This window comes from Uloborus diversus, chromosome 5 (genome assembly GCF_026930045.1).
Source record: "Uloborus diversus isolate 005 chromosome 5, Udiv.v.3.1, whole genome shotgun sequence".
Lineage (NCBI taxonomy): Eukaryota > Metazoa > Arthropoda > Arachnida > Araneae > Uloboridae > Uloborus > Uloborus diversus.
Window position 1 is genome coordinate 38564187 of NC_072735.1, and position 25527 is coordinate 38589713.

General features: G+C 34.8%; 1 protein-coding gene across 2 annotated transcripts in view; it reads left to right on the forward strand.

Annotated features, from left to right (window-relative positions):
- Positions 1-25527, forward strand: part of LOC129222690 (ecotropic viral integration site 5 ortholog-like) — a 263327-nt gene that overhangs the window by 227359 nt on the left and 10441 nt on the right. For both annotated transcript variants that reach the window (XM_054857222.1, XM_054857221.1), the window contains exons 4-15: positions 5684-5983; positions 7412-7537; positions 8563-8706; positions 9886-9975; positions 11229-11326; positions 13855-13915; positions 16640-16693; positions 17970-18137; positions 22077-22223; positions 23655-23804; positions 24625-24744; positions 24937-25032. In XM_054857222.1, the coding sequence (XP_054713197.1) occupies positions 5684-5983; positions 7412-7537; positions 8563-8706; positions 9886-9975; positions 11229-11326; positions 13855-13915; positions 16640-16693; positions 17970-18137; positions 22077-22223; positions 23655-23804; positions 24625-24744; positions 24937-25032 (1554 nt within the window). The remainder of the gene's footprint in view (positions 1-5683; positions 5984-7411; positions 7538-8562; positions 8707-9885; positions 9976-11228; positions 11327-13854; positions 13916-16639; positions 16694-17969; positions 18138-22076; positions 22224-23654; positions 23805-24624; positions 24745-24936; positions 25033-25527) is intronic.

Consider the following 25527-nt stretch of genomic DNA (forward strand, 5'->3'; position numbering starts at 1 on the left):
CTTTTTAATAAAAATTGAACATATTTGATCTTAATAATTGTCAAGTTCAAAACAGTATGGAAGGCGTTTCTCTACCCTTTGTTTCAAGATTTCACTACCGGATCACTAAAGGGCCGGATACAGAAAACCATTTTTTGGGGGGAGAGGGGGCTCATGTTGAAGAAAGCCCCCACCCCCACGCCCATGAACGAAATTCCCGTTTTTGGTACGAAAAATGTCTGAATCTGTTTGGGAGTCAATAAAGCACCAAATCGGTCAGGAATAAGGCACCTGATTGGGAATAAACGTTGCGAATTAATTTCATGAGCAATGAAACGAAGTAGTAGTTCAAATATTTACTTTGAAAAATAATTAATGAGATGAAAAGATACTGTCATCGTTGACATTTTATGCATGAAGTGTTTGAACACAATGTGTACGGATACTGTTGTCGACAGTTTAGGGTGGGGGGACATGACCCCCATGATTTTCCCGTTGTATCCGCCACTCACACAACACACACCCCTCCATAAATCCGCTCATATGATAATAAACAATTTTCGTTCGAAAAATATCGTTTGATTATTAAGGAATCTCTCAATTATCGAAAATTCGACGCCAAACATTCAACTATAACCCCATTCGAATAAAGCAAGCGAAAAGCATTCATTGTATTTTAAAATCATTCCAAATCTATCCATCCCAAGAGCGAAGGCGCACCACCTATGAAGCTCTTCCCCAAGAGCAATACCCCCAAATGAGACAAAATCCCCTAAAAATTACAATCCCGCAGTTTGCGTCAAAACTCCCCCCCCCTCCCCTCTTATTTGCACCCATAGGAAGGAATTACACAAGAAGTAAACCACTTGTTTTATTAAGGAATAAGTAAATACCTTAGTGCCGAGAAGTAACATGAAATAACAAACGTTTTGTATCCCAAATATACAGAGTACTGCTGAAACGTGCTTTGGAGTTTTTAAGGTACCCTTTTTTCAACAAAATAGTAAGCTTTTGCGTGCAAGGAGCCATTCATTAGTTACGTAAGGATGATTTTGGCATTTTTTTGACCCCCCTCCCACCATGTAAAAGTATGTAAGATTTTTCAAACCGCTCCCCCTATTCTTAGGTAAGATTGATTCCATTCCGTTTTTCAAAACAATAAAATAACGAATCTAACATCACTGGGAATCGAAATTAAATTCACTATTATTAAATTAATCCTTTTTGTGTAATGAAATATTTACTAAAAAATTGGAATCTATACTGAATGTTTTTTCGACATTTTTTTTTTTTGTGTATGATGCGATAATTATTAAAAATAAAACATGCTATGCATAGTGCGATTCTTTTATCATGTTTTACACGATTCATTCTTCGTAAAACAAATAAAAAACAGCTCATCCTAATAAGTTTTTTATTTTCCAAACGCAAATAAAATATATAATTCCCGTCAAACCACTTGACTGCACAATTTCAAATGTAAAACATCAACTTGGAAAATATTGCGTGAGAATGGGTTTGAAGCTCCCCTCCCTCTCGGGACCCTTACGTAATTAATGAATGGTCCCTAAAGACATCCAGTAATGTCCTTACATCCACAATCTCACTATTTTGCGTTGAAAAAAGGGTTCCTTGAAACCCCGAAACACGTGTCTGCAGTAATCTGTATAGTTGGGCTCTAAAACGTTTGTTGTTGCCTGTTACACTTGTATCATTACCTAATGGTATAGTCGAAGGTGGACGTAAGGGGGAAAGACTTCCCTCAGGTTTTCAACTTAAGTATTCCACCTTTTTACCTGAAATATAATTTTAATTTTAATGCCTCTCAAGTTGGAACCTTATTAGCGCGCCCACTTCCACCAAACATATCATTAGACTACCAAAGCATCCCAAATAATCATTTGATAATCAAGCATTCGAAAGCATACATTCAATTATAGCACTATTCGAATGAAGCAACATTAACTTTTCAAAGCTAGCCCTCTGACCCCCCTAAATGACGGATCCGCCCCTGCAACTGAAACTCTTCAGAAGCAGAGGTGCCCACCCGCCCTGAGGACAAGGGCACCCCCCTCAATATCGCATAGACCAACCCCACCGCCGAAAAAAAAGCGAAAAATATCCCTCAAAACACCCCCCCCCCCCTCAAAAAGGACATTCCCTAAAAAAGATTAACGTCCATTGAGAATTTCAATGGCGCAGTCTGCGCTATGACCCACCTCCCCTGTGGGCACCTCAGCTCAACCCGTCACTCCAAATTTTTCTGGGGGAAGGGTTAAAGAGTCTCAATGCATATCTTTTCGGAAGGCAACAAAAACAATGACCTTTCATAAATAAAATCATTAACTTTTCAAAGCCAGGCCTCTGACCCCCTAAATGACGGATCCACCCCTGCAATTGAATCACTTCAGAAGCAGGGGTGCCCCCTGACGTTAGGGCGCACCCCCTCAATATCACAGAGCCCCCGAAAAATAAGAAAAATACCCCTTCTCCCTAAAAATGTCAATGGTGCAGTCTGCGCCACGATCCCCATTTTCCAAGGTGGGCACCCCTGTCAGAAGTCAACTATATTGAGAGGTTCATTCGATTCTCAAATCGATCAAAAATTACACTGCTCGAGTGATTGAGATCTCGAGAACTCAATATCTCGAGAGCTTAACATCTCGAGAACTCAACATTTCGAGAAGTTCAAAGCGAGAACTCGAGCAGTTGATCGCTCGATCACTCGGAAAGGACAAACGAGAACTCGAGCAGTTGATCGCTCGAGTACTCGGAAAGTGATAATCGAGAACTCGAGCAGTCCATCGCTCGAGAACTCGGAAAGTGATAATCGAGAACTCGAGAAGTTCATCGCTCGAGAACTCGAAAAGTGATAATCGAGAACTCGAGATACGATAATCGAGTTCTCGAATGATTTTGAATAATCGAGTGATTCGATTATGAGTACTCGATTATGCCCATCACTAGTGTGTACTATAAAGCAATAGAAACGTATAAGACGACCTATGGCGCCAACATTCGCCAAATAGCAGGAAATATTTACTCGTCACACTTGCAAGCGTTGCTCAATCTGTCTTGAACCATTCCTAAACCTTTTCTGCATAAATGAGTATGTCTAAACTGTTAAAAAAAGAACTCTGTTATTCAGCGTAAAATACTGTTAAGAAGCACAAAATCTTTCTTTTAATTGTAAGAAGATTTTTCTTCCCTACTTCACTGCTATTGTGAAGCTGTGTTTAAATGAAGTTGTTATAATTAATTAACTTTCATATTTGGAATGGGAAAAAAAAGTGTGGTTACTCGTATAGTCCAATTAAGTGAGGTTTCGAGTGGTATGGTTTGAGAATGTTTGCCTTCAGTTATGCCAAAGGAATTAAAACCCATTCTCAAAAAGCTCAAAGCTATATATCCTTTCCTCAGAGCAACATTGACACCTAATCCCGGGAATAATACTAAGATAGCCTACTGTTGCTCTGAGGCGACGATATAATAAATCTTTGGAGAAGTACCGGGTGATTATAAAAAAACTTTGCCAACATCTGCACTTCTAGCGTCCGTTCTATTTAACCGATCAAGATGATATTTCAAATATAGTTCTTTTGAGATATGCGCTCGAGATTCTGTGAATGGCAACACAGTGGCCCTCGCGGTTACAGTTACAGTGACAGAAACTCGAAGTTTTCGAATGGCAACGCCTACTTTTTACCATCGCAAAATGTTCAGCACATGCGAAAACCCTAAATAGCGTTGAAACGGTACCGATATGTCCGAAAACCGACGTGTTATACACATACAAACAGTTCTTCAAGGCGCACGGAGGAATAATGCATACGACAGAGACAAGACAGTGCTCAATGATGAGAACACATAGAGAAAAAAAAATCTTTATATTAATTTTAAACATTTTCCACATGAGTGCCATCACAGCCAATTACGTATTGCATGCGGGAGACGGTGGACAATGTCGCTGCACGCAGCATGGTACGAGGGATGTTTCCAATCTCACGCCGTATAGAATCCTTTAAGTCCGACAATGTTTGAGGATTGCACAGATAAACTCTGGATTTGAGATAGCCCCTAAACCAGAAATCCATAGGTGTCAGATCTGGGGATCGCGTAGGCCACGGAAAAGGATAATGGCGTGAGATGATGCGATCACCAAAATGCTGATCCAGGAGCCTTTTAACTGACCTCGCTATATGTGGAGGTGCGCCATCTTGCATCCAAACAATGTCATTGAGTGCATTCAGCCGACGCAACTCCGGTAAGACATAATTTTCCAGCATGGCTGCATACCGACGGCCCGTTACAGAACATGTTGCAAGGCCAGTCGGGGTCGTTTCCTCAAAGAAGAACGGGCCCAGAACAAATGTAGCTGTAATGCCGCACCACGCAGTCACTTTGGCGTCATATAATGGTACTGGCGCCACAGCATGAGAATTCGTCTCTCCCCAGTGCACACAATTCTTTGTGTTAATGCTGCCATTTAAGGTGAAATGCGCCTCGTCCGTCCATAGTATGCGAAGTGGCCAATCGTTATCCGCATCATATCGTAACAAAAATTCATTTGCGAAGTCCAGACGTTGTTGTGGGTCACGCGGCTCCAACATCTGGACGCGCTGGAACCGATAGGGAAACATGTGAAGTACCGAGCGCAAGAGCTTGCGGACCGTTGAGTTCGGAATATCCAACACGCGCGCTATGCCTCTTGCGGTGTCTGTGTGTCCTGTAGTCACTGTATGGTGCACTTCCATGACAACGTCCTCAGAAACAGTTGGCCGTCCGGAGCGCTGTTTGTCACAGGTGCAGCCTGTATCTTCGAATTTCCGCACTAAATCACGCAGAGCTTGCAGAGTACATGGGCCGCGTCGTTGTCGATGATTGCGGCGATACACACGCAAGGCTTCCGCAGCGTTCATCCCATTTTGGTAATAGAGTTTGATCAATTCACGGCGAACTTTCCTCGGAAGACTCATATCGTCAGCATGTGCGAGTTCCCGAATGACGACTTCGCATACCCGCTTGGTATTTTATACGTTTCCTACGCTGAATATCTGGCGACCGGCGTTCTGTGATTGGTTTCTTGACTCTGTCACATGCAAATTTATTGCGTGCGCCCAGATCGTGTTTTATTGGCCGGTTTTCAGAACTCTTTTTTGTGTTTGCAGAACACGTCCGTTTTTAGACATATCGGTACCGTTTCAACGCTATTTAGGGTTTTCGCATGCGCTGAACATTTTGCGATGGTAAAAAGTAGGCGTTGCCATTCGAAAACTTCCAGTTTCTGTCACTGTAACTGTAACCGCGAGGGCCACTGTGTTGCCATTCACAGAATCTCGAGCGCATATCTCAAAAGAACTATATTTGAAATATCATCTTGATCGGTTAAATAGAACGGTCGCTAGAAGTGCAAATGTTGGCAAAGTTTTTTTTATAATCACCCGTTATATTTAAAGGTACTGGCGTCAATTAGCAGTATATAGTAGACCGCCTTTGAACTCTTTCTGGGGGAGTTTTTTTTTTTTTTAAGGAGATCAAAATTACTCAGCATACTGCAAATGAGATCGTACCAAGCTTTTAACAACAGCTGATGAAGATGAACCTTCTTGGAATCGCTCAAAATATATCTGTTGTTCAAATAGATTGATTTTAATTCAAATTGAATGTTTAAATTATTATTTTTTCTTTTTGTTTCTCTTTACAGGATCTAGTCCGGCGGGGGATCCCGAACCACATTCGGAACATTGTGTGGCAGCTGCTGTGCAATGCGCAGGCTTGTCCTGCTCGGGAGCTGTACACTGGCTACCTGAAGAGTTCATCACCATGCGAGAAGGTGATCCTAAGGGACATCGCTCGTACCTACCCGGAGCATGAGTTCTTTCGGGAGAAGGATGGTCCAGGACAGGAAAGTCTATTCAACGTCATGAAAGCCTACTCTCTGCATGACCGGGAAGTAGGCTACTGCCAAGGGAGCGCCTTCATTGTTGGTCTGCTGCTTCTGCTGGTAAGATATGTGCTCTCTGCTCCTTGATGCACACTTGTCATGGTTAAAATGATAGTGGTGTAAATCATTCTAAAATAGCTTCAAATAATTGCAGGTTTTCTAGAAACATCTATAAAAACTAAGATTGTATATCGGCAGGGTCGGATTTGGAAGTGTGGAGGCCCTGGGGCAACGAAGGAGTGGAGGCCCCTAATCAGGGTTCCAAAAGATCATCATATTTTCCAAAATATCCGATACTTTGATATATATCCGAATATTTTGATATATATATGTATATATCCGATATTTTCGGCCCGTAAAAGTTAGGATATTTTGTAAAAAATTTATTCTGGTGGCCCCTTTGCTGTGGAGGCCCCGGGGCAGTAGCCAGCCCTGCCCTCCCTTAAATCCGGCCCTGTATATCGGGTCTGTTTAAATTCTAATTTCAGGGGGAATTTCAGAAGGATTTGTTTAAACATAGGTACTTTTTTTTTTACTATGCATCAACTTGTATTGAAAGTTACATGTAACTCTTATAAAAAGTAATTTGAAATGATTTATGCTACTGTCATTCTGCATTTATGATGGGTTTACTTAAAGGCAGTTTGATGCATGCCCGAGTACTGTTATGAGTGGGTTAGTTGCGCTCGCTAATAATAGAAAATGCTGAACCTAATAGAAAAAGGGAAACCAGAAAATTTAATAGAAAATGCTGACTACTGGTACAATTAGTGGCATGGAAACTTACTTATACCAGTCATTCTCACCTGAATAACAGTTTCAGTTTGTAGATACTATTTCGTGTTATCATAGCAAAAAAATTGTCTGAACTAAAGTTTAATTTATGAGTTTTGGTAATTGGGTAATTGATTAATTAGTGTTTTTTAGTGAAATTGATGCACTTAATCGAGGAACCCAGGCAAATCAATATTTAACTCAATTTGTAAGATTTTTGACATATACTAGTATCATTCTAACCCATCCATTTATGGAATATTAGTTAGCCTGTGCTTCATGATTTTAAAAAGGATTTGTGATCCTTTTAGTATTATGTTGTACACAGTTTTCACAAACCTAACTTGGCAGCATTGTGAAGGCTATGCAGATCCTAATCACACCATACAAACGCTGCCAGGTTAGGTTAGCCCCAACTGTTGTTTCGTTATTTTTTATTTTTATTGTCATTACTAATGATATTGTTATCACAACTACTTATTATCATTTCAGTTTTAAATATTGATAGATCTTGTATAATATTGTCAGGAATATATTCTCTAAAGTAGGTGTTAAATTCTTTAATAACCTATATACAAACATAGACAAGAAATTTTTTGTTGGGGAGCTATCAATTATCCAATCCCTCTCCCCCCCCCCTTCTCCATTTTTTTTTGTTACTAGAAATCTTGTTTATGATTACTACATTGTTAATTATTATTATTATTATTGCAGATGCCTGAAGAAGATGCTTTTGTTGTCATGGTGAGATTAATGGAGGATTATAGGTTAAGAGAGATGTATAAACCAAGTATGGCAGAGCTTGGACTGTGCATGTATCAGTTGGAGTGCATTGTTCAGGTACATACTATGAATACGCATGTGATTATATCTTTGTACTTTGAAGTTAAATTAGGAAGTTGTGTGGAAACGTTAATGTATATCTAAAGTGTGGCTCTGATAAATTGAAGCTTGATCTTGACAATGTTTACTTTTTGAGACAATTGAGAAAGTAATTAGCACCGAGTTTAGCTGTACTACTTTTGTAGTAGTTTTGCTAAAGTATTTCAACTTTCGAATCTGCTCCCTGAACCTGTCCACTTTTTCACTGAATTCCCTTATAAAGATAGCATTGTCAAGGTCAACCTTCACCTAATCAGAGCCACTCCATATGTGGTGTATTTAAAGTGTTTTCAGAAGTATCTTGAAAATGAAGCAACACACAAATGAAGTGATCTGAAATTTCACTTGCTCCCAATAGAATATTTAAAATGCTCCCTTGCAATAAAATGCAATGTAAATCTAATTATACTTGCTTTTTACTTTTTATTATTAGTGATTCATTTTTATATATATCTTTATAATCAGGTGTGCCCCACGAGAGGGGTTCTGGCACTGACTGCATCTTTAAAATTGTTAGGGGAGGCGATACATTTATAGGATTTTTGTTCTTATTTTTCTTTGGGAGGGGGAGGAGCTTATTTTTGGTGGCGTGTGCTCCTTAGTATTTGAGATGTATGCATTATTGTTCTTGGGGGGGGGGGGGGCACCCCTGTTACAGTTAGAATTTTTGTAATCAATATCACATTGTTTCCTGAAGAATTATGTGCATTTGAAGCTTTTGGTTTGTTTCTCTCATTCGTTGCCAAACATTATTTTACTAAGGATTTTTTTCTATTTTAATTAAGTAAAAGATCCTATTTTAACTGAAAAGCGGAAACTTAGTACTCTTTTTGAAATGAAAGTCTGAATTTTTGGAAAAAGTGCAATAATCTTATGATCGTGAAAAAGACTTACTTTGTTTTTGACATGAATATCGCTTTGTGAGGGTAATGACCAAGTTTTGAATGCATCATATAAAATTGCATCAACTGTTATATTTCCAGGAACAAATTCAAGAACTCCATATGCATTTTCAAGCTCAGAGCTTCCATACATCCATGTATGCATCATCCTGGTTTTTGACTTTATTCACTTCATCTTTGCCCCTCCATTTAGCCTGCCGAGTTATGGATCTCTTCCTATCAGAGGTAAATTGCATGTCTTCTGCTCTTATTTTTGACTTAAAAAACTATAAAACTTCTCTGCCAGTCTTTATCTTGTCAGTTTTGTAATATTTAATGTGATGTTGAACTTTGTCAATGAAAACTCTTAATATAAGTTATCGATTTATTTTAGATAGTTTAAGAATTGGTGACTTATAAGTATGAATATTTCCAGGCCCTGACTAAAATATTGGTCAAACAGTTTTTTGAGGGTCCCCTTGTTGTCAAATCTCACAAATTCAGCCACGGGCAGAGCAATTTTACCGATTAAGATATTGGGAGGCCCTATGCCAAGCAGTTTTTCGAGGCAGCCTGTAATAATCAAACCTTATAATTTTAGCCATGGGCTAAGGCTACAAAGCAATTTTAGCAGTTTGGAGCCTCTAAAAAGCTGGACCCTAGACCAAGGCCTAGATGGCCTATTCAGTAATCAGGCCCTGAATATGTCAGAGCAATATTGATTCAAGATCATTTGTTAGAAAATATTTGAATAAACCTTCATAAGGGATACTTTAAAAATGCATTGATTTGAGATTATTAAAAAATAGAAGAACTCATAGAACAGTCAATATTTATTGGTTTTCTAACAATTTTGTCCTCTTTTTCATAATTAGTTTTCCATTGTAAATCGTATTCATTTAGTTTCTAAGATACTATGTGGAAAATTTCAAAAGGAATGAAAAGTGATGACTATTATTTGCATTGAATACTTTTACATCAAAACTGAATTTGTTTTTCAAATACATAAAATATTGTTGTAATATAGAATACTTTATATTGATGCTAAAATTTGAGACATAGTACGTTGATAAACTTTTAAAACTTAGGTTTTAATCTTCTGCATTTTCAAAAACAATTTCTGTGCAAAGAGTGTTTCCAAAGGTTTCCTTTCATCTAGCAATTTGTATTTACATGATGATTCTTTTTTGAAGATTTGTATGAATAGTACTTGATAGTCAATGATTAAAATGATAATGAAGGTTTTGAAATTTCTTCTGGAAAAGCATTTCACCCCCTTTGATGCTGTGTTGCTACAACCATTATAAAACAGCAGAAGTGTTAATGGGAAGCATAAACTGACCTTTCAAACTTGATTTTAATTTTGTGTGCATTCTTTTTAAGAATTTACTTCTTTGATTCTTATGTTGATTTTTTTTCCTTCAGGGAATGGAAATGATTTTTCGAATCGGCATTGCCATTTTACAATACTGTAAAGAAGATTTATTGCAGCATGACATGGAAGGAATGTTAAGGGTGAGAAATTAAGCAAAATTGATTAAAACTTTTGTTGAAAGTGTTTCTTTAAATACTTGGTTCTATTTTTGTGTGATAGTATATTGCTTTTTATGTAATCTAGTTCAAGTTCATTTGAATTTAGTAAATTGTTTGCAATTTAGTAATTTATGGGGAAAAAAGAATTTTTTTATATTAAAGCAACGAGTAGAGAGGTTTTATGTTTGATTCAAAATTTATTTTTATTCAAAAAAAAAAAAAAAAATTTTTTTTTTCTTTTTCTGGCTCTTGTATACTTTTGACATAAATAATATTTTTCAAACAAATTTAAATGCAAATAAAAATGGTGACCAGCAACATACACTGGGCCCAGTTCGACTGGTCCTAGTCAATTTATTGATCCCTAATAAAGAGCTGTCTTAAAACTTTTCACCCATTGCAAATAACTTCTTCGTGTAATATCATTCCAAGTATCTCCAACCCCTATTAAAGTAATAATTCCTAAGTTCAAGATTAGCTTGGGACTTGAAAAGGTTAAAACAATGACTCTTGGTTCTGCCATCTTAGTAGAAATTTAGCTTATCACCATCCTTCATTATAATAAATTTGAGTAATTGAATCATGTCCCGTCTGGTTCTGATTTGCTCAAGACTATTCATATTTAGCATTTTAAGCCTAGAATCATAATCTAAACCTGAAAGTTCATTCACTTACGTAATAAACCTCCTTTGAACCCTTTCTACTAAGCTAATACCCCTCTTGACATACAAAGACCAAAACTGGACAGCATGCTTTAAATGAGATCTTACAAGTTTGGATACTTCATGTATAAAAATTTTGTCTAAAATATTAGTAGAAATGTAGAAAAGCTTAGTAGTACAATGTCAGTGCCTTAGAAGAAACATTGCTTTTGGAAACGAAAATTATAAAAATAATCACCTCAACTTATCCAATTGAGATCAGTCCTTGATAGCCTGGGCGCTTTGAAATGGCAGATGTATTCAGAAATACTTAATCAAATGCAATAAAAGCTGAATAATCATTCTCAGTAGAAATTTACGAGAAAATTTGTTTTCATGAAAGTCTCTATACATCATTCATATTTCATTAATTCTTCAAAACATTTTTTTAATCATAAAGCTTATTTAATGTTTATGTATTAGGTAATAATTTTGTTTGAAAGTGCTAAATAGTGATAATTTTTTAAACATGCTTTTTACACTTATAGTTAAGTGCAAAGTATAATCATGATTCATTTTCATTTATTTTTTCAGTACTTCCAGAAAGAAATGCCAGCAAAATGTGAAGCAGATCCTGATTATTTAATAAATTTAGCAATGCAAGTTAAATATAGTAGTAAAAAAATGAAAAAGTAAGTACATTTTAAAAATCAACTTCATTTATGTAGCATAATTTTTTTTAAGCTTTAAAACAAAAAAGTTCGATAATTTTACTAATTTATCCTTTGTCTGTACTGTGCCTTTAGAAAGAAGTAATAAATAAATGTCTTTGTGCAACAAATAGCGAGACCAAAAAGCCATTAAAAGAACATTTTCGAAAAAATGCAAACTTTTTGTTTCGGGTTTTCAAGCACCTTTTTCAATGACAAAATGTGTCAGCTTATGAATGTAAAGTGATCTGACAAAGCTAAAATTTTTTTAGTCAAATAATTTTACATCCACAAGCCACTTTTCTGCAGACATAGAGATTCCTTGAAATCCCAAAATGCATTTCTGCAATTTTGTGTTAATTAGTGCTTTTAACTTTGTTTTGTCTTACTGTTCTTATGTTAAATTGCATTATAGCTTTGAGCATCAAAAAGGAATCATTATCAGTTCATTATCAGTTGTGAATCAAATTGGAGTTTATAAATATACTGTACGTACAAAGCATTGTCCCGGAATTATCCTGCGAGACGGACGATGCAGTATGAGTATCAATATGTGTCTAGACCATTTGACTTAGCTTGAATTGCAGCTTTACTTTAGCGAGGTTCCACAAGGGCAGAAAACTTAACCTCTGAAGAAACCTGCAGCTTAAAGTTAAACAAACAGGAACGATCTTCATATTATGGGTGACCCTGCCAGGAGAATGCTCTCCCAGTGTACATTGCCCAATCCGACAGCAGGGAAGGAAAAATCCCAGCCCGTCTCTTGACTTGGAGAACAGACGCTCGGTGGTTTGGAATCGGAGTTTTCCTTCTCCTAGGTATCTCTCTTAGTCTGGCTCTGACCCAACGAAGCCCTGTCTGGCTTGGGAGACCCTGCTGGTAGCTGAGCTACCCCCAGCATAGCTCTCTGGGTAGTGGTATATCCCACCACTGGTATGCAGCCAAGAGTCCTGGTTTGTCGATTTCTTGCAATGGTCCTCGTCCTCTTCAATCGGCCATGACTCGATTCCGTGGTGGACATTTAAAGTGTTTAAGATTTTTAAAGAGGGAGAAGATTTTTTCTCCTTGTTCCTGTTCAATTTCTGCAAGCACTGCTCATCTTCTTGCTTGTATTGGCGCCTCATGGAGGCAGCTGTGCGATGAGCAGACTCTTATTTACGAGGATCTAGCGCGTCGGGACCTTTTGAAACTAGTGTAGACTTTCCTACACTGATAGGTAACAACACAAAGCATTGTTAAAGAAAATTGAACATTAAAAAAAAAAAATCTAAAAAAATTAATTTGAATTTTGACATCTTGAATTCAAATTATGTTTTTCGCAATCACGAGTGTGTGTGTTTGTGTATGGGGGTATGTGTGTTTGTGTATGGGGGTATGTGTGTTTGTGTATAGGGGTTATGTGTATGTGTGTGTAGACATGTGTGTTTGTGTCTGTGTGCTGGCAAAAGTGTGTGGGTAGTTGTGTGTATGAATGTGTGTGTGTGGGGGGGGGTATGTGTATGTGTGTAGGCGTATGTGTTTGTGTCTGTGTGCAGGCATGAATGTGAGGGTAGTTGTGTGTATGTGTGTGAGTATGTTTTTGTGTGTGTGTATGTGTAGATGTCTGAATGTGTGAGTAGTTGCGTGTATGTATGTATAGGTGTCTGTATGTATGCGTGTGTGTATGTGTGTGTATGTGTGCGTGTGTGTGTAGTTGTGTATGTGTGCGTGTGTGTAGTTGTGTATGTATGCGCGTGTGTGTAGGACATGGATGCAACCTGGAGACAGCTTTCGGTATAGGGAGCAGCATCGTGAGGATCGGGTCGACGGTGATGCTGCAGAGGGTGGCGGTGGGAAAATAAAATCAAAGGAACGCCAAAATCAGTCAAATGAAAGCAATAAGCAATCATGATTGCTCAAAAAAAACCCTTTGCTTTGAGCATTTACAATTATTTAATGAAAAAGTATAGGTGACCAGTGGCGCACACAAGGGGAGGGTCCAGGGGTTTGGACCCCTCCCATAGCCCTTGAATTTTTTTGATTAAAGATAATCCTATGCATGCAGTGGGTAAAAAAATTCCAAGAAGAGTAAACAATAATTTCAGATTAAATAAATGAAAAAAGATATAAATTTTCTCACTTTCTCCCCCTGCAAACTATATGAACATAAATTGTTCTATATATGTATCTATAATGAAGATTTCGCTTAGCTGTTTTTATTTTTAATTATAGTAAAGATAAATACATTTCTTATCCTTATTTCTGGCATTTTAATTTAAGTTTTTATTATTAATAATTTATTTTATTAGCTAATATTCAGTAATAATTAAATAATTTATTCTATACTGTTTTTTGCTCACAATAATCGATAAAATAAAAAGAAAATGTTTGACAGTGTGTTGAAAAATGGAATGAGAATGGTGGACTTTTGACCCTGGACCCCCCCCCCCCTTAAAAAAGTCTTGTGTGCACCACTGTTGGTGACACGTTAGTTTTTGTGCATTTCTTTATTACTTTCATTCTGTTTTCAGATTAGAAAAAGATTACACTTGTTATAAGGCAAAAGAACAAGAAGAAATGATTGAACTAAGGGTAAGATTTGTGACGTTATGAAATGCTATAACTGTGTATGTTTTAATTTTGTGTTTGTACAAATGCTGTATGCATACAGCATTTGTTCTGTAAATCTGTTCTATATAGAACAGATCTATGCTGTATGTATACAGCATAGATCTGTTCTATAAAACGTGGCACAAAGTTTGTTGGGACCGCCAAGACTTGATTGAGGTAGAAGCTTTGCTTCAATTGCTGGAGGTGGTGGTTTAGATCAACGAAAACCCTGGGTGTTATTTCCTCTCTTTATACAGTAAATCTTCCATGTGTTGTCTCATATATTGTCCAATCTCTTAAGACAGTGGCACAGTGATTTATTACTATGATACAATAACAACAACTTAGTCCTTTATGGATTGTTGTGCTTCAAACTTAATTAATCTTCTTTACTAATAATAAAGCTGAAAGTCTTTCTGTCCGGAGGATGTCTGGATGTCTGTAGGATGTCTGTGACGTGCATAGCGCCTAAACCGTTCGGCCGATTTTCATGAAATTTGGCACAAAGTTAGTATGTAGCATGAGGGTGTGCACCTCGAAGCGATTTTTCGAAAATTCAATGTGGTTCTTTTTCTATTCAAATTTTCAGAAAAAAAATATTATAAGATAGAAGAATAAATTACGAAATTATCATAACGTGGAACCGTAACATGGGCACAAGCCAATTGGCGAGATACGAAATTATCATAATGTGGAACCGTAAGATGGGTACAAGCCAACTGGCAAGAAAATTCACCATACATTATTTGTAAATATACAGGCAAACCAAAAGACCTTTTGATTTTTCTATTACGGGCAAAGCCGTGCGGGTATCACTAGTTTCATAATAAATCTCTTAACATGGAATTCTGTAGAATTCTTTAAATCTGAGATCTTGTCTTTTTTTTATCCATTTACTCCTGATGGGATATCTTAAGCAAAATTTTAACTTATTTTCATAAAATTAAATTAGGACAATTGAGACAGTGAGAAGCAAAGGGATGTAAGTGGGCATTTTTAAGTTTTGAAGAAAACTGAGTTTAAATTTCTGGTCCTAGGTAGGCTTTCATTGAAAAGTTTTTAAAAATAATACTGATATATCTACTGTTTGTTCTGCTTATCTCCAAAATTTTAATTTTTTGCATTTTCATTCCTTTGGTTCTCAATGCCTTAATTATAAGTTTTTAAGTCGAAAAATAATCATTTAACATTCTTAAAATCAAGTAAAAGAATTTTATAGTAATCATCATGTGGTTTTGGCGAGTGAGATTAATGCTCTGGAAAGTTTGATTGCTTTATTGTCGTTCATATCAAGTGTCTAAAAGTTAAATTTTAAAGATTCATCAAAGTGTTTATTAGCTATCCTGTGAAGTCCCTCTTATAAGAATTTTCAGTTCACAGCAGGGACAGATACACAGATGCAAGGGAGGGGCGATGGAGGCAATCGCCCCTCCCTTGAAGGAAACTCCACCAGTAATGATTCAAAAATGAAGTTAAAAAAAAATGTAAATTTAGACGAGGTTCATTGATATTGGGAGAAGGGAGGTTTGGGTTTATGACATGGGCGCCCATATACAAAATTGTAAGGGGGGGGGGGGGGGGCTCGTAAATTTTAACCATAGTTTAGCAGGATATTTTTCCCATGAAAGCAGATTTCAGGACAGATTAGAGTCATTAAAATTTGACATATTTAATTATTTATTCATAAATGACTGGAGAAGAAATATTTTTATATTTTTGAAAAGAAAAAAGTACTAAAAGCAAGGAAGTTCTAATTTCCAAGGGGATGGCTCGAGCTCTCCCCCTTGCCCCCCTATATGGGCGCCCTTGGTTTATGACCCTATCCTGGAACTCTTTCGGAATTCAAGTCAAAAACCTTTGTGATCAATATTTTTAAATCAGTATACATAGCAAAATGTAAGTAATAAAAATCAATTGCCCCTCCCTTGAAAAACTTCTGGATCCGTCCTTGGTTCGCAATTTGAGGATGACATTTTTAAGAACTATAACAATTTGAATCACACTACATGTATTTTAACATTTTGTACCTAAGCTGGCATCATCTGTTTGATAAGAGCCCATAAACAAGAAAAGTAAATGTAAAATAAATAAATAAATAAATACTTTCATGATAATTCATATTCTCGCTTGGGACTTGTTTTTTTGTAGATATGCATTTGAGATGAAATCAGCAAACCATATGCAACTTTTTCCTATTGCATGTGCTGTCTTGTTTAAAGATAGTTAATCATGTTCACAATGCAATAACCAGTTCATGAAATGCAAAATTTATTACTGTCATTATTGTTGTTATTATTTTAATTACATTTCTTAATCAAAAGGAGTATATATTTATCCATAGAAGCTATTATCATTTCTTTTAATGTTGAAAATAATAATGGGGGATTAATTATACTACTAGGCTGATTTTTTACTATAGATTTCCTCCCTTGGAGCTTAAAATTACCTTTGATCCAAGGACGAAAAGTATAATTCTGTGTTAAGTCTGCATACTTTATTCAGTTAAATTTAATTTTTTAGTTTTTGAAATTCTTTTAATATGGTATGAAACAAAGTTTGCATTTTTGATGCAATTTTTCCTTTCATGTCTTAACACTTCTTTTTGATATATTTCTCTTGTAAACTGAGTTTGCATGTTTTTAAAACTTCTGTAGGATGATAGTTTCCTTTCTTCTTAATAATAATTTTTTAATGATCCAATTTTAGAGATTACGAACAGAAAATAAACTTTTAAGGCAGAGGATAGAAAATTTAGAATTGGTAAGTTACTTTTCATTTTTTTCTGTAGAACTTTTTGTGTTACCTCCTTCAAAAAAAAAAAAAAAAGAAAAATCTTTTTTCCCGTTTTGCCTGTTTTTTTTACCTTGAATCCTGCTTTGATGATTTCTTTTGTGTGAGGTATTTTACATTCATGTAAATTGATTTTCACTATTTATAATTATCAGTTTACATTGGAGGGATTTATATAACTAATGTTTTATTTTGCTGTACAAATTATCTCATCATTCCAGTCTCCATTTTGTGCTATCAAATTCTTTCATACTATAAATAATGAGATTCTTCAGACTTTTACTCACGGCTGTTTTTTGCGTTTTTGTATGCGTAAGATCACACCAAGCAAGTTGGCTTAGCCAACATTCAAAATTTTACCATTTTTAAATTCTGCTAGTTTCTTGAAAAGAATTTTCAGTCAGCTGTTTTATTTACAGAGTAATGATCAGGATTTTGTTGTAAAAAATATTTTAACAAACATTTACGCATACCTTTAGAAATAGTTTTTATCATTTTTTTTTCAAGTATAATTTGAACTTTGTTTAGTGTTTTCGTGCTAAATAAGATTTCATGCACCATTTCCTTCTTCAAAATTTAGTTTATGTATATTTTCAGACTTTTCATATTTACTTCACTCTCATGCTTGTACTATCAACACTTTTGTTTGAAGGGAAAAATGAAATATAATGCTGTGCATTAATTATTGCAACTTGCTTCCTAAGTTGCTGAAAACATTTTATAGATCCTACCTTTTTTCGAAATTTGAATTAGTAAAAAGTCTTTAATTCAAGTAATGAATGCAAGCAAGCCCTGTTGAATTTGGTAAAAATGGAACAACGTTTAAAAGCACAAAAAGGATAAAAAGTTTTTAAAAATGCAGACATGTTTCGGAGGCAATAGCCTCCTTCTAGAGGCTTTAACTTTTTATCCTTTTTGTGCTTTTAAACGTTGTTCCGTTTTTATCTAATTTACCTTGCACAAAGCTATCGCTTTTCAAGCCCTGTTGAAACATAAAGAGGATAAATTTGTTAAATGCATCAGTGAAATGGAATCAGATTGATATTAATTTTTCACGAGAAAAGGTATATGGGTACTGATGAAGGTGTTAACTACCAGTCCTGAGGCTTCTTGAAAAGAAAAAATGTTCCTTAAAATATTGATTCTAACTTCTTAAAAGTAGCAGGACTATGGCACTAAATTCATTACTTGCCATGTATGTAAAATATTAAACTTGGCTGTCAAATGGTAATATTTTGTTTTCCAGGAAAGTGCCTCGCTGGCCGACCGCCTAGTCCAAGGTCAGGTTACGAGAGCCCAAGAAGCAGAAGACAGCTACGCATTAAAGCGAGAATTAGCATCCTTAAGGCAAAAGGAACTGCTTATTGAACAGGAACTAGAACGAGCTTATAGGAAAATAAAAGAATTAACAGAAGTAAGACTTTTGGTTTTTAAATTTTTTTTATCTTTTACATTCAAATTAGGTTCATTCAAAGCATGAAGAGTGTAAGGTGATTTATATATTACTAATGTTTTATGGTAGAAATTATTTCATCTTATTGCAATTTCTATTTCGTTCCATCAATTTTTTTGGTACTATCAATGATGAGGTTCTTCAGACTTTTGTGTGAACTTTAGACTTTTTCTGAATTTATTTAGACACTTTCAAACTTTTACTCATCGTAACATTTTTAATATTTGGCTGTTTTTTGCCTTTTTGTAAACGTAAAATTACACCAAAAAAGTTAACTTAGCCAACATTAAAAACTTTACCACTTTTGTTGAATGTAACCTTGGGTTTTCACTTTTATCGTGAATAGTATACTGGGCCACCGCTGCCAGGAATAGGACTCAGTACCGATTTTAATCCTGCCCCCCCCCCATGAGCCCCTACCGCCCAATGAAAAATTTTATGCCCATCACTGAATTTCCTCTCACTCACACACTTAAGAACTTCAAAATGAATAATTTAAAATTGCATTCATATGTGATGTTGCGTTGTTTAGTTGCCTATAACTGAACACTTAAATTTTAATGTAAATTTAAAAATTGTAATTTGAAGTTAGCATAAAAATATATTTACAAATGCAATACCTTTATCCAGTAAAAATTGGATAATTTGTCATGTCTGAGGTAAGCGAGGTAACTGAATTTTCAGTAAGGCAAAATCAGATGGACCAAGGTAGAAAGATGTGATTTTGAAATAAAACGTTCCGTTTATAAAAATTAAAGCAGGACAATGATTCTGGCATTCGTAATATAAATTGAAGTATCATTGAATTAAGTGTTGAAATTATTATCACACATACATATTACATTTGACTTTTTCTACCCACCATAACCTCTGTATTTGCTTCTGGCGGTTTAGGTCGTTTTTGGCTTTGATCGGTTTTAAGTAGAATCACATATAGGACTCTAGTTTTAAGGAATTATGCCCCCATTAACTCAAAAAGTTTTGCTATTTTTTCGTTGTGCAAGAGTATTTCATTTATATTTATACTATTGAGAAATGGTAATGTAATGCGAGATTTTTTTTTTCTTTTTCAGAAAAAATATATATAGAGCTTAATTTTTTTGATGAAATTATTAACATTATTATTGAAAAAACTGCTTTATGACATTGCGAGTCCCTTAGTGCTCTGGGCCCCGGTACTATAGCTCCAGTATCCCAACCCAAACGGCGGCCTTGAGAGTGTAGCAGAATTTCAGTGTTAAAGGTGCTTATATCAATGATGCTTGAGTAACACAATAAAAAAGTTTTTATGTGGACATGAAGATTCTATTTCTTGACTAGCCGCCTGTGGTGATCAGCTGGTTTGCCTTTTTACGCTATTCGCCTTCTATGCTAGTAGACGTCTACCGCAGCTGTTTCACTTACTTGTCATTCACCATTTGATGCCAAGATTGCCGCCTTCGCCAGCTGTTTAAATGAATTTTGCAGCGGTATTAATCAATCTATACCTACCTATATCAATTAATTTGAATAAAACATTTTCTATTTTTATCTCTAGTACCACCATTTGGAATTTTCCCAAAGGAGGAAGAGGGAGGAAAAGGTGTACTCTCAAATCAAATTTTTTTCGGAAAATAACAAAAAACATTTCTATTTTTATGTGAGAACATTATTTTTTTAAAATCGTACGGGGGGGAGGGGCAATTGAGCCCCCTCCCTTGTTGAAGTTCCTTCAATGACAGGCCTGTCTGTCTCCTACTGTTCGTCGAGCTATACGACCTCTATATTCATCTATCTATAGATCTATGCATATCTATCCTAATTGATTGTTAATTACCTACTCGGTAATTAACAATAATTTTCAATGAAAAAAATTATTAACTCGAAAAGCACTAAAGTGCAGGAAATATCTATCTACCTATTCGATCCATTTCTTATATATCTCTATTGATTTTAACCTAACCGTCAAACCTTAACGAAAATTTAAATGGAACAGCAAAAAAAAAAGTTTATGTACCCCGTAGTATGCAAAAGTAGCACTTGCAAAAGACAAAAAAAAAAAAGCCCTCACTGCTTTAATTGAATGAAGTGGAATGTGTAGCAAAACGTCTGGGGGGGGGGGAGAAACAAATGAAATCCCTGAAAGAAAAAGAAAGCAAATGAATCTGTGTGTCCAAAGGGAGAGGGAAAAAACGCAAATTACTTCAGTTGGATCACGTGGGCACGTTATCTCATATTCGGAGCTATCAGCAGGCAGCAGAACTTTGGTGAAGTGAGAACTCATATCTTTGTTCTGCATTTGAAAAATTGTAGACGAAAGTTAAGCCCTAGAAAAAATGCAAATTAAAGGTTTTTTCAAAAATTCATAAAAAATACAAAAATTGCTCTGTCTGCAAAAACGTTTTTTTCATCATATTTAAATTTAAATATTCCACATTATAGCACAAAAAATATTTGTCTGGCACAATTGGTTCGGGGTCTGTGAGGTAAAAAGTACTAAAATGCTAAAAATCACATAAAACATGAAATAACTTTTTTTCTAATTAAAATATCAAAAATCCAAGCCCGAGGTGCACATTGGCAAAAATTGCACCTGTATACCAAATTTAATCTTTCTATGCCTTACTGGTTTCCTGGGATGCTCGCCACACGCACACAAACAAACAAAACAAAAATCTAATTTTATTATATGTATAGATGTTCAGTTTTAACGTGCAATTACAAAGCAGTCATCTTTCAAACATGTGAAGTTTCAAATTGTTTTCCTCTCATTTACGTGAATACTTAAAATTCATTAAAAAACTAGTCACTGCAAGCGAAGAAATATTGAATATCTTCAACTTGAAGTTAGTTGAATAATGTTTCTGAGAAGGATTCAACTGATTTTAAGTGCTAAATGAAAAATATTAAAAAATGATTGTTGCTAAAATATGATTAAAAAGAAGCATAAAGTGCGAGAAAGTGCTGTATAATTTGAGAATTCCCTGAAAAAATGTGCTGTATTTATTTATTTTTTCATTTTAATCATGCTTTTAAGTGCCTTAATTGTTTTAATTAAATTCATATTAAAATGAGTCAGAGAAAAAACTTTCTAAAAGTGGCTTTGGTAAACAAAAATGTCTGTATTTGCTTGTTTCTGTTCTACAATTTCTATAGTATTTAATACCTTTGCCGATTGAAAATGTATGAAGTTTTCCCTTACAATTGTATTTTCCAATATATATTTGATACACATTTCAAATATGGGAAGGAAACGAAGTTAAAATTAATGCTCACAACTTTGATGTTTTGTTTTTGAAGATTTTAACCGGGGTGTAGTCGTGTCTCTTTATATTATGTTAGTGCTCGCATTTCGGTCTTTTCCCCTCCCTAGCAATCCAATCCGAGAGATGAAAAAGAATTTTGAATGATTTCTTTTAGTGTTTGCTTCAGCTATTAGAGTAGATACAATTTGTTATACAAAAATATGTAATGAAGAGCAATTCTTACAGTGTATGCTGAAAGAAAGTAACTGTTGGGGAACTGACTAGGTTTTTGGGCTATTGGTCTAAATGACAGACATACATTTCTGAAAGCTATGCAACCTTGAAATGCTGAAAGAAATTCTCAGAATTCTGTGTCAAGGTTAGGGAGTTACTCAAGGTCAGCTACACAGATGGGCCCCATTATCAATATAAGGGGTGGTGGGAGAGGGCAAAATATATGACAACGGGCCAGGAAATACCAATACGCGACAACTTAAGAGTTGAAGTCAAGTTAATGACTTATTGTTATTATTTTTCACACTTTCAGGAAAACACATGGAATATTTTTTAAATTTATACTTTTATATTAAGAGGTATTGCTTGGAATTTCATTCATGTATGTATACATAATCGAAAGACTTCTATTTCTCTTCATTAATTTATGTTATTCTTTCAGGTCAATTCACAGCATTCCTCTCTTGATAATCAAACAGAAGATTTAATACAATCAATGCAACAAGAGTTGATCTCAGTCAAATTAAGAGAAGCAGAAAAGGAGGATGCAATGCAAGATCTTTTGCATAAAATTCATGAATTGGAATCTGTAAGTGTCTTTGAATATAGTTGATATTGATTGTATCAATGCCAGGGGGTTGTGTTATTTATGACTTAGTTAAAATCAATATATTGTTATGAACAAGACTGATTTCAGAAACTAAATCAATTTCTGTTCTGTAATGCAATTAAAATGCTTTATCTATATGACGTGAGAATTTTTGCACAACCAAACTGCATCACATAAATTTTATGCTGAAAAAAAATTTTTTTTTTACTGTTTCACTCAATTATTGCACCAAGATACATTCTCCGAATCATTTTTGACATTAGAATTTTTCTACTAGTTGTTAATCACTTTTTCTAGTTTTTCAAAATTATGATAGTACATTTTGTGTTCAAAGTTTTTGCAGCAGGAAATTGGCTGTGTTGTTTTCATCTACAGCTCTTATTTTGTCACAATATTTTGTTTCTGTGTTAAACTTAAAAAACTATTATTTGTTTACTAGTTTGCCAAATACCATCAATGATTTTTTTTCTTGATTACACTCCATTTCTCTTTGCTATGTAGTTTATTTGTCGAACATAGTCCAGGAATATTTATTTTTAAACTTAAGAGCCTGTTATCTCTTTTCTAGTATAAGTTTTCCAAACGTTGTGTACTGTTTCACATCCACCCATTCTTGCTGCACCATTTAGTTTCCATGTTGAAATTTGTTGAGCTCTGGGAAACAGACAATGAGTGATATGAGTTAAGGGCTAATTTACTAATTCTTGTGTTGGTGATGGGATAAGCATGACTATTCTATATAACTTATGACTTCCTTTAAGCAAAAGTTCATAAAATTTCTCGAAAGGCAATAAAGTGAACAATGAAATAGTGTAAAATGATGTTAAAACTGTGCTTGACAGTTAAACAGGACTAGTACAAAGTTGGAGTGATTTTGATTTAACGAAATCAGGGTTGGGAGTCCAAGTTGGAAGATTTAAAATTCACCGAGTTGGAGTTCATCTTTCCTCCATAAGTCCACATCTCTGCCATGACTGCGGAGTTAAGTCAGACTGATTTGGGGAAAGGAGTTTGAGGCTGTAAAAAAACTCTCATTTTATCTGCGACTCGATGAGTGGTGTAGCCCTAGAAAACAAAGATAAAAGGATGCTTACACATGCAAGTAAAAGTTACTGAAATTGAAAAGCTAAGGATGCATTTGTGTCAAAATAAAAATGTGAAGGAATGCCATGCCCTTCTGTTCCCCCCTTGACTACTCCACTAGAATCCTGAATTCCTTGCCTTGCTTTTAAAATATGATTTTAAAAATGTGGCAGTTTAACCTTACTTTCATTGGGATCAGTTATTTATTGACAGTAGAACCAATGTGTTGTTTAAAAGGGTGCCATTATCAGCAAGTTCGACTGTATATCATGCTGCTTTGTGTTAGAGCAATAGAGCATTATACTTATAGATTTATGTTTCATGTAGGTGAACAAATGCTTAAAAGAGGCATATCCTGAAAATACGATTATCCATATCCAAGAGGAACTTATTGCTGTTAAGCTCAGAGAAGCTGAAGCTCAACAGTATATCAAAGAACTCTTACAGAAAATCAACGACTTGCAGTCTCAATTAGTTGTAAGTATTTATTTATATGCATGTTTTTTTCTCCCTTATATGATGAAGTTCATTTTGTATTAAATTTAAAATATTACATAAAAGTGAAGTGAAAAGGGATTATTGTTAAGGAAACTCAGTTAGTGCTCAGGATTGAAATGATGAAAATTTTCTTCTTCCAATATTAAAATCTTTACTAATAATAACGCTGAAAGTCTCTCTGTCAGGATCTCTGTGATGCACGTAGCGCCTAGAACGTTTTGCCGATTTTCATTTGGCACAGAATTAGTTTATAGCATGGGGATGTGCAAAGCGATTTTTCAAAAATTCGATTTTCTTTTTCTATTCCAATATTAAGAACTTTTCACCAAGCAAATTATCACAATGTGGGGGAGTAAATTACCAAATTGTAACATGAAACCGTAACATGGGAAAGCATTGAAAATTGGTGAAAACATAGGAAATTGGTGAGAAATTCATGATTCATTATTTGTAAATATACATTCAAACCAAATGACCTTTTAATTTTCTACTACAGGCAAAGTGGTGCAGGTGCCACTAGTATAATATAAAATTGAATAATATATAACAATATAAAATTGATTTATGTATAGTATGTGTGTGCATGTACATGTGTGTATCTATGTGTATAGAAAAAAAAAAGACTGAAGAAGTAATTTTTGAGGTTCAATCAAAAACTATGTTGGTTTTAGTTAGCACTAACTGAGCTATTTAGTAGAAAACAAAATTAAAAATTCTGCATTTCTCAGGTGTGTTTATAATTGTATTTGAATGTATAAAAACTTTCTTAAAAAAATAAAAAACCTTTTTGTTTTTAAAGAAATGTGTGGGAAACTCTTCAGCTAACCATGGAAATGGTGACATGAAGAGCTCCGAGAACTGTTTACGAAAAGGAAATGTTACAGAACTTCAACAGAGAATTGTATATTTAGAGAAGAAGGTAGTGTGGTTTTTTTATGCTTTTAATTATACTTATATTATAACTGTACTACTGCATGTTCATTGATGAAAAAATAACTGATTAAAATTTGTTATTTTCACATTTCTGAATTATTTGTTTTTTCATAGTTATAAATTTATGCTAGTTTATTTTGTGCTGTATATTTATAATCGGTGAACTTTTACATTTCAGCTAAATGAAAGTGAACTGAAAAATATGAAAATGGAAATGGAACATAAAACTGTGGTTTCTGACTTTAAGAAAAAAGTTTCGCTCTTGGAAACACAGGTTTGAAAAATTTATTTGTATTCCTTTTTTTTTTTAATCATTGCTTTATTTGTGGGACAATAGTAGATCAAAAAAAGTGCAGTACAAATTCAGATTAAAAAGATCTGCTCAATTTTGAATGAACAGCTGTGCAAAACTGTATCGCTGATTGCGGTGTTATTCATACTTATCATTTTGTTACTCTTTAGACTTTACTTAACTTACCATTAGAGTAATTAAAGAAAAAAAAACAGCGTTGTTGTTAATGTCCTGTTTTTTCCACTACTTACATTTTAGTCCACTGACTTTAAGTATTAGTCAGATACATTTATAGAGATTTCAGATCATTATTTTAAAGAATTTTGTTAAAATTTTTATTTAAAAAATATAATTTAAAAAAAAGGACATGCTTGCATTTGAAATATAGTAGTTTCAGCTGAAGTACAAGATGTTAATACTTCTGCACTGCTAAAGACAATTTATTTAAGGGGGGAAAAAATTAAGATTTATGCATAA